This window comes from Bison bison, unplaced genomic scaffold (assembly GCF_000754665.1).
Source record: "Bison bison bison isolate TAMUID 2011002044 unplaced genomic scaffold, Bison_UMD1.0 scf7180017864213, whole genome shotgun sequence".
Lineage (NCBI taxonomy): Eukaryota > Metazoa > Chordata > Mammalia > Artiodactyla > Bovidae > Bison > Bison bison.
In genome coordinates this window covers 266376-274288 of record NW_011494785.1, presented here as the reverse complement: position 1 = coordinate 274288, position 7913 = coordinate 266376, and the positions used below count along the sequence as shown (strand labels likewise).

Sequence of the window (7913 nt, the reverse complement as noted above, 5' to 3'; positions counted from 1 at the left end):
GGACAGACACACAGACACACACCCATCTTAATGTAGGTATAAATACTCTTGGTTATTAATTTTTTCCCTGGGTTCTTTGACAATAAGTTGCAGACCTCACCCTCCTTTAGCCCTTGAATACTTCAGTGTATTGGAGAAGGAAGTGGCAACCCACTCCAGTATTCTTGCCTGGAGAATCCCATGGAAAGAGGAGCCTGGTGGGCTATGGTCCCTTGGGTCGCAAAGTTGGACACTACTGAAGTGACTTAGCATATACACACTTCAATATATACTTCCTAAAATCAAGGCCATTCTCTTCCATAGTCATAGTCCAATTCTTTTTTTTTTTTAACTTTTATAAACTTCTATTATTATGTTGTGATTTTTATTTTTATTTTATTGCCGCATGACTTGCAGGATCTTAGTTCCCCCATGCCCCCTGCAGTGGAAGAACAGAGTCCTAACGCCCAGACCACTAGGGAATTCCTGGCAGTCTAATTCTCAAAACCAGGAAGTTTAAATTGATGCAATACTAGTCTACAGTCTGTATTCCAATTTCACCAGTTACCTCCAAAATAGCAATGTTTTCTCTGTCCACGAACATGTGTCGCATTTCCTTGCCTTGTCTTTTCAGTTTCTTTTAAACTGGAAACCTTTTTTGCCCTTTTCCTGTCCTTGGTGACATTGACACTTGGGACGAGTACAGGCCAGTTTTCTGTGGACTTTCCCTCCGTCGGGTTATGAGACGTTTCCTCAGGCTGAGATTCAGGATATGCTTGTGTGCTTGGCCCTGTGCTGACACACGGATCCAGGGCCTGAAGATGCTGGCGTCTGGGACAGCCTCCACCCTTCTGACAATGTGACCGTGGGCACGCTGCCCACCCACCCTCAGCGCCGTGCTGTCCCCTGCCGTGTGGCAGTACTGTGGAGCAGGGAGGGTGTAGGGAGCCCGGCTGCAGCTGGCAGGCCACAGAAGGGATGGAGCAGGAGCCAGAGAGGCCGAGGGAACTGGCCTGGAGCAGGGAGAGGGCAGGAGAGGTCGAGTGCTGCCCAGGTCTGAGTCCTGACCCTCACCAACCCCCCACCCCGACCCCGGCCACCTGTATCTGCAGTTCTTCCCCAACGGCTACGCCTTCACCACGGGCTCTGATGACGCCACATGCCGCCTCTTTGACTTGCGGGCCGACCAGGAGCTGACCACCTACGCCCACGAGAGCATCATCTGTGGCATCACGTCTGTGGCCTTCTCGCTCAGCGGCCGCCTGCTCTTCGCGGGCTACGACGACTTCAACTGCAATGTGTGGGACTCCATGAAGTGCGAGCGCGTGGGTAAGAGCCCGCCCGCCGTGGCCACGTGGGCTCCCCTGTGGGCACCCTCTCACTGCTGCTCCCTCATTACTGGCTGACTCTGAGCTCTGCCCCTAGAGCCAGTCCCTTTGGTTCCCAGTCCAGAACCATCTCCTCTCAAAGCGAAGTTGCTCTAAGTGGCCCTTCGCCACGGCTCACTGCTGCAGCTGCTCCCCGCCAGAGGAGTTCCTTCCGGTCACCCCCAGACCTGTAGACCTGGGCCGTCCAGTCAGGGCTGGGTTTCAGGGGCCTCCACGGAAGGGAAGGGCCACCTTGGGGATTTTGCAGTGACAAGAGTCCAGGGGATGGGATGTGACTTGAGGGCCCTGACCCCACCCTGGGTGCTTCTCTGGGACTGGCCTGGTCTGAAGTTGAATCGGATAGTGTGGCTTCCTCTCTTGGGAGAGGCTGGGTGCCCAGGGAAGAGAACACTGGCCAGAGAGTCAGGATCCAGACCTTAATTCCACTGCTTACTGTCTGAGTGCCCTTGGCCGAGTCACTCGTCTCAGGGCCTCAGTCTCCATTTGGAAGCCCTCCTCCCCCGTTTTCCCGGTCAAGGTGCCCTTGCTTTTCTCTCAGCAGCTGACACATGTCTAACCCTCCTGTCCCTCACCCACCCCAGATCCTGGAGGGGAGATTGGCCTCCAGGGAAACCCCGCCCCTTAGGACTAATCCGCTTTCCTCATTTAGTCAGATGCCCCACCCCCCTAACCTCTAACCCCGGCTCCCTAACACCCGCCAGGCTGACTCCTCTCCCTTTTTCTTAAGGCATCCTCTCTGGCCATGACAACAGGGTCAGCTGCCTGGGGGTCACAGCTGATGGGATGGCTGTGGCCACCGGTTCCTGGGACAGCTTCCTCAAAATCTGGAACTGAGGAGGCTGGACAAGGGGATGTAAAAGGCCATGAAGACACTCACTCAGCTGCCCCTGTCCTGCCCAGTTTAAGGTTTCTTTGAGCTTTTCTCTTCTACACCCCAGCTTTCCCCCTTTGAGGGCAGTGGGGAGTATGGGGAGCGTGCCTTTGGGAGGCAGCATCAGGGACTCGTGACGGGCAGGGAAACTGCCCCATCTCCTCCCAGGCCTCCCCTCTCCATGGTTCTGACAGCTTCTCCCTTCGTGAGCAAGGACAATGGACCCCCACCCCTCCCTAACCCTAACTTGGCAGGCCTAGCAGGCTTCATGTCTGAGGCCGCAGGCCCTAGGATTCCTCCCCCAGAGCTACCACCTTGGTCTAGACCTGGTTGGCACAGGGTGCTCGGCCCCGTGACTATGGCTCTGACACAGCTGGGGTCCTGGCCCCCATGCTTTCTCCTTTGTCTGCCTTCTTGCCTCTCCTCAAGCACCTGCAATAAAGTGTAGCGCCTTGTATGTGTGTGATGTTTGTCTCCCACCCTCTCCTCTTCCGGAAAGACACAGGTCCCACTTAAGTAATGCAGTATTACAAGTGTGGTGATAGAGGTTGGGTACCAGATAGCTGCAGGCAGAAGGGAGAGTGGAGGCAGAAATTCAAGCCTCAGGGCCAAGGCCTGAGATGGGTCAGGAGGAGAAGGTGGCTGGGGTGGGGTGGGATCTGCACGACAGCTCAACACCGTCTGCCTTTGGTGTGTACAAGTGTGTTTGCACAGAAAGTTTATGTTGAGAAGGAATCAGATTACAAAAGGTCTATAGAAAGCTATAGGCAATGGGGAACAACTCAAGAGTTTCGAGCAGAGTAGTAATAATCAGTGATGCTTCTTGGGAACATCGCCCTCATAGTAGTGTAGAGGGATGAATTGGGGGCAGGGGCGCCCCGAGGGAATGGAGGTAAACAAGGCAGGAGGCAGGTGGCAAGACATGCAGGAGTGGCAGGACAGAGTAGGGAGGGAAGGGACGGGAAAGAGAGGAAGATATGGAATCACCAGGAGGAAGTGACCCAGGGCTAGGATATGGGATATTCGGAGGGGAAGATTTGAGATGATGGCCAAGGTTAGGGCTTGGCAACCGGGTGGAGAGTGCTGTCATTCACCCGGTGAGGGGAGGAGAAGTAACTCTGGGGGAAGAGCACACATTCAGCTTCAGACAAGTTGACTCTGAAGTGCCTCTGGGGCAGCCGGATGAAGATGAGGGTTAGGTACAGAGACCTGGGTGTTACCAGAAATTGGGTGATGGACAGTTGAAGCCCCAGAAATGGGGGTAAGGGGTGGTGGTGGGATGAATTGGGAGATTGGGATTGACATATATACACTACTGTGTATAGGATCAAACCAGTCAATCCTAAAGGAAATCAACCCTGAATATTCGTTGAAAGGACTAATGGCTGAAGTTGAAGCTCCAATACTTTGGCCACCTGATATGAAGAGCTGACTTACTTTCCTTGATGCTGGGAAAGATTGAAGGTAGGAGGAAAAGGCAACGACAGAGGATGAGATGGTAGAATGGCATCACCGACTCAACGGACGTGAGTTTGAGCAAATTCCAGTAAACAGCAAAGGACAGGGAAGCCTGGAGTGCTGCAGTCCATGGGATCGCAAAGAGTCAGACTTGAGTTAGCGACTGAACAACAGCAACAACAGCAATGTTAAAATGGATAACTAATGAGAACCTACTGTATAGCACAGGGAACTCCACTCAGTGCTCTGTGGTGACTTAAATGGTAAGAAAATCCAAGGAAGAGGGGATATATGTATATGTATGGCTGATTCACTTTGTTGTACAGCAGAAACTGACACAGCAGTGTAAAGCAACTACACTCCAATTTAAAAAAAAAAGGCCCCAGAAGTAAATATCCAGGGACAGCAAGAGGAAAGGGCCAAGGTCAGCACCCTGGGGAACTCTGGGATTTAGGGGAGGTGTGTAGATGAGGCTTGGAGGTGCCAGCATGGGGACAGTCAGGCCAGGGAACACAAGCCCCCTCCAGGCTTTCTGCAGACAGGAGGCCCAGTGCACAGTTTAGGCATAACACTTAAAAATATAACTTAAAATCACTTGCTTTAATATATAGAAGTACATCAGACACAAAGAAAACCAACGAAGCTCTGAGTCCCAGGGTTGGCAGTTTAGGGGGAGTTAAGAGAACGAACGTTTCCAGTCTCCCAGGGCAAGAAGGGGTGGGAGGACCCAGAACACGGCCAGGCTCTTGGGGAGTCTGGTGCTGGGGCCATGCACGGTCTAGTTCTCCACCAAAGGGAAGTGCCGGTTTTCCTTGTCATGACCCTGGCCTTGCTCCCATGCTCGTCCTCCAGTTTTCAGAAGTCGTCCAGTTCCCAGAACGGCCCCTTCCTTTAGCTCCCTAAAGTTTTCACTCAGGGAAGGCTGCTTACCCTGCAAAAGGCATAGGGCAAGGTGAGGGAGGGCAGGAGGCTGTTCGGGGAGAGAAGACTGGGTGGGGAAAAGGCCCCCATCATTACTCTGGATTTCCTAGTAACAGCTTTCACCCGCTCGCCCTTTACCTGTCGTGGGGTCAGAGCCCCGGGGGAGTTGTCATCCTGCAGGATGGTGAGAGGAGACCTCCCTGGCACTTTGCTGTTTGCTTTCCGCCTGCTGCGCTTAGAACCTGTGCAGGAGACACAAGAGACACGAGTTTGATCCCTGGGTCAGGACGATCCCTTGGAGGAGGGCATGGCAACCACTCCAGTATCTTGCCTGGAGAATCCCATGGACAGAGGAGCCCAGCAGGCTACAGTCCACAGGGTCGAAAAGAGTCAGACACGACATAATTAACACACACACACATACACGCACAGGCACACACACATAGAACCTCAAGTGAGTAAGGAATTAAAACAAGCAGCCAAGGTTATGGGCTTTCAGGTTATTCCTCCTCTGTCCATCTGTGGACGTTATCCCAGAGTGCTCTTCCCCATCCTGTGCCCTTAGATTCTGTACCTGAAGATCGAGGAGTCTCGGGGTCTCGCAAGGGCTTGTCTGAGACCTGGCTGGCCACAGGCGTTTCTGAGGCATGTCCTGTTTTCTCCTTGGCAAACACCTGCTCAGCAGGGAGCTCAGTCTGGCTCCCAGGAGGCACCTGGTCTTCAACAGAAACCTGGGTGCCCAGAGGCAAGTCCAGTCGAGGAGATGAAGGTGTCTCTAGGGGCAGAATAGCTTCGGGGGGGAGGCTTAATTTGGGGTCTTCGGTCTCAAATACATCACTCAGTTGTTTCACCAGTGGACTTGGGGGATCTGGGGAGGGGAGAAGTGACATGAGATAGTGACCATCTGTCACAAATCATTCAGCAAGGAGGAAGGGATACATGGGCCTTAGGATTCGCGCCCTGGTCAGTGAGGGATTGGGAGAACAGAAGTCATTGAGAGACAGCAAAGTGTTGAGAAAAGAAAGACGTGGGTTCAAAGCAGGAGGATGACAGCATTGGGCCCAACACTTACCTCCGCTCGTCTTCATAGGTGTCCGTGCAATGCCAAGGGTAGGGGAGCGGGGATCTGAGTCCTGGACCAGCTTATGTCCCTCCACCTGCTCCCCTGCTGGCAGGCTTGGCTGTGGGGAGCTCTCTACCTATCAGGACCAAAGGCTAAAACGAGTCTGGGCCCTCAACTCTCCCTTCCCAGGTCTGTAGCCTTAGATCCATACTGCAGACGGGAATTGCAAAGGCCCTCAGATATTCAGCCTACTTCACCGGGATTGAGAATATGGAAAATAAGGCCTCAAAGGCGAGGGGTACTGGGGGAAGGGAGAGTTCTCTTAGACTAGGACTCTCTTAGGGACTCCGAAACCGAGACAGATTCGCTGCCTCCTCCATGCCACCCCTGTGTACCTGGATGGGAGTGCGCAGGATGCCGGCGCTGGGTGAACGGGGGTCCGCCACTCGAGCCAGAAGCTTGTTGTGCGGCGGAGGCCGCGCTGGAGTGACTGGGACGCTCTTAGCTGAGCCCATCGTAACCAGCAGAAATAGGATGGGGCAGGGCCCGGCCCAGGAGAGGAGGTTATGCCTGCAAGAAATGACTCAGGTCTCAGCCCTTACGGCGACCACGTTCGACCTTTGACTCCAGACCACCCGATCTCCCCCCGTTCCCCATTGAGAAACGGCCTTGCCGCCGGGCCAGAGGTCTCTGAGGGGATGATGACTAATACAGTAGACAAGGCAACTCCTTCAGGGCCTGCTGGGCCCTCTAAATTATTCACTAATTTACTCAAATCCCTTACCGGGCCCCAATTCCACCTCTGGGTTCAAAGTGGCTCAATCCTTAACTCCCGAAGCTGAGTTTCAAACTTCCCGCCACGCCCCTGCCCCGACCCTATTGGCTGAATCGATGCCGGCTCCTATAGGCCGTCCCTGTGAGTCCCGCCTCCAATGAAGGAAGCCATCGGGCTGCCTGAACGTCTATCATGGGTCCGTGGGGCCAATAGGCAGCGGCTTGAGTCGCCGGGGTGACGCCTCCTTGCTAAGGGGACTTTTGTTCCGTACCCGGCTGCCGGTTGTGAGATTTTGCGGGATGCTAATCTTCGCGTAAGAGACCTTCGGTTTCAAATGAAGTGATTTTATTAAAAAATAGAATCATGAGTTAGTACGCTATTATTTACATATCCCGCTGGAGACGGAGTTATGAACATTTTTTTTCTAAGGCCAGAAAGATAGTAATCCTCATTGGTCGACGTAGTTAGCAATCACTCAACACGAGCCCTCTCGAACCCCGCCTCATTGGATAGCCCCTTTTCAAATACCAAGACTACAGCTGCCCTTTAATTTTCCCACTGGACAGGTCTCCCAGGAAAGTTTCTGGGATTGACGGGTTTAAACAACCATCAGTTTCTGCTCTTCAATAGAAGATACGCGAATGCACTGTAGGGTCCCAGAGTCTCGGCAGCAAAACTCCGGGGCCCACCGCGCTGTTCTACGTGCGCTTTGCCCTGGAGGAGTGGGATTGGCTCTTTCGACCATCGATTGCATTAGAAGCGCTTTTCATTGGCGATGGTCAAGAGGCGGGCAGAGGGCGGAGCACTAGCGGACAGGCTCGGTCCAACTGCCATTCTCGCGCGTCTTCCCTTCGGCGCATGCCCCTAACGAGTGGTGCTCATTGGACGGAAGGGTAGGGGGGACTAGAAGCGGTGAGAACCGCTGTGTGTGGAGGAGCTGGTGCCGGTGTCATGGCGGAGCTGAGTGAGGAGGCGCTGCTGTCAGTATTACCGACGATCCGGGTCCCCAAGGCTGGAGACCGGGTCCACAAAGACGAGTGCGCCTTCTCCTTCGACACACCGGTAAGCCCATTCCCCACGCCCGCAGCGAGCACGACTTCCATCTCCCTGGTCATTCTGCCGGGGCCTGCAAGGCTTGGGCCACCGCCTCCCTGCGGTGCACCATGGGACTTGTAGTCTTCCACGCTACTCCTGCCGTTGCTTTGAATTCGTGCGAGCTGTCGTCTGACTACCACTCCCGAAAGCCACCGCGCCCTCCCCATCCGCTCCTCGTCTCGTGGAGTGCTGTGGGGATTGTAGTCGCTCACTCCCCTCATTGACGTTCTAAGCTAGAGGCTCCACCCAGTTGCCGGACTACATCTCCCACGTGGACCCCTGGGAAAGCCTGGGAGTTGGCCTTGCCTGTCGCGCATGGCTCTCCGGGTTGGGGGTAGTAGGGTGGGGACTGCAGTTCCCAGG

At 54.3% G+C, this 7913-nt stretch overlaps 3 protein-coding genes across 3 annotated transcripts in view; 2 read left to right on the top strand and 1 right to left on the bottom strand.

The window, feature by feature from the left end:
- Window positions 1–2695, top strand: part of GNB3 (guanine nucleotide binding protein (G protein), beta polypeptide 3) — a 6846-nt gene extending 4151 nt beyond the window's left edge. Inside the window, exons 9-10 of the mRNA XM_010844936.1 lie at window positions 1092–1308; window positions 2095–2695. Of these exons, the coding sequence (XP_010843238.1) occupies window positions 1092–1308; window positions 2095–2201 (324 nt within the window). The 3' untranslated portion in view covers window positions 2202–2695. The remainder of the gene's footprint in view (window positions 1–1091; window positions 1309–2094) is intronic.
- Window positions 2696–4277: 1582 nt separating this feature from the next.
- Window positions 4278–6549, bottom strand: CDCA3 (cell division cycle associated 3). The gene is made up of 6 exons (XM_010844937.1): window positions 6465–6549; window positions 6076–6250; window positions 5690–5816; window positions 5192–5485; window positions 4756–4859; window positions 4278–4627 (listed from the first exon to the last, which is right to left on the bottom strand). The coding sequence occupies exons 2-6, from the start codon at window positions 6193–6195 to the stop codon at window positions 4475–4477; spliced, it is 798 nt and encodes a 265-aa protein (XP_010843239.1). The 5' UTR covers window positions 6196–6250; window positions 6465–6549; the 3' UTR covers window positions 4278–4474.
- Window positions 6550–7296: 747 nt separating this feature from the next.
- Window positions 7297–7913, top strand: part of USP5 (ubiquitin specific peptidase 5 (isopeptidase T)) — a 14123-nt gene continuing 13506 nt past the window's right edge. The window contains 1 exon segment of the mRNA XM_010844935.1: window positions 7297–7517. Within this exon segment, the coding sequence (XP_010843237.1) occupies window positions 7407–7517 (111 nt within the window). The 5' untranslated portion in view covers window positions 7297–7406.

What these genes read in the sequence shown, in the direction of transcription:
- CDCA3 (XM_010844937.1), bottom strand. Translation starts at nt 6,195, where the DNA reads ATGGGCTCAGCTAAGAGCGTCCCAGTCACTCCAGCGCGGCCTCCGCCG. An exon ending in TCCTGCGCACTCCCATCCAG is followed by an intron (nt 5,817 to 6,075) that starts GTACACAGGGGT and finishes TGGTCCTGATAG; the next exon opens with GTAGAGAGCTCCCCACAGCC. An exon ending in CGAGACTCCTCGATCTTCAG is followed by an intron (nt 4,860 to 5,191) that starts GTACAGAATCTA and finishes TCTCCTGCACAG; the next exon opens with GTTCTAAGCGCAGCAGGCGG.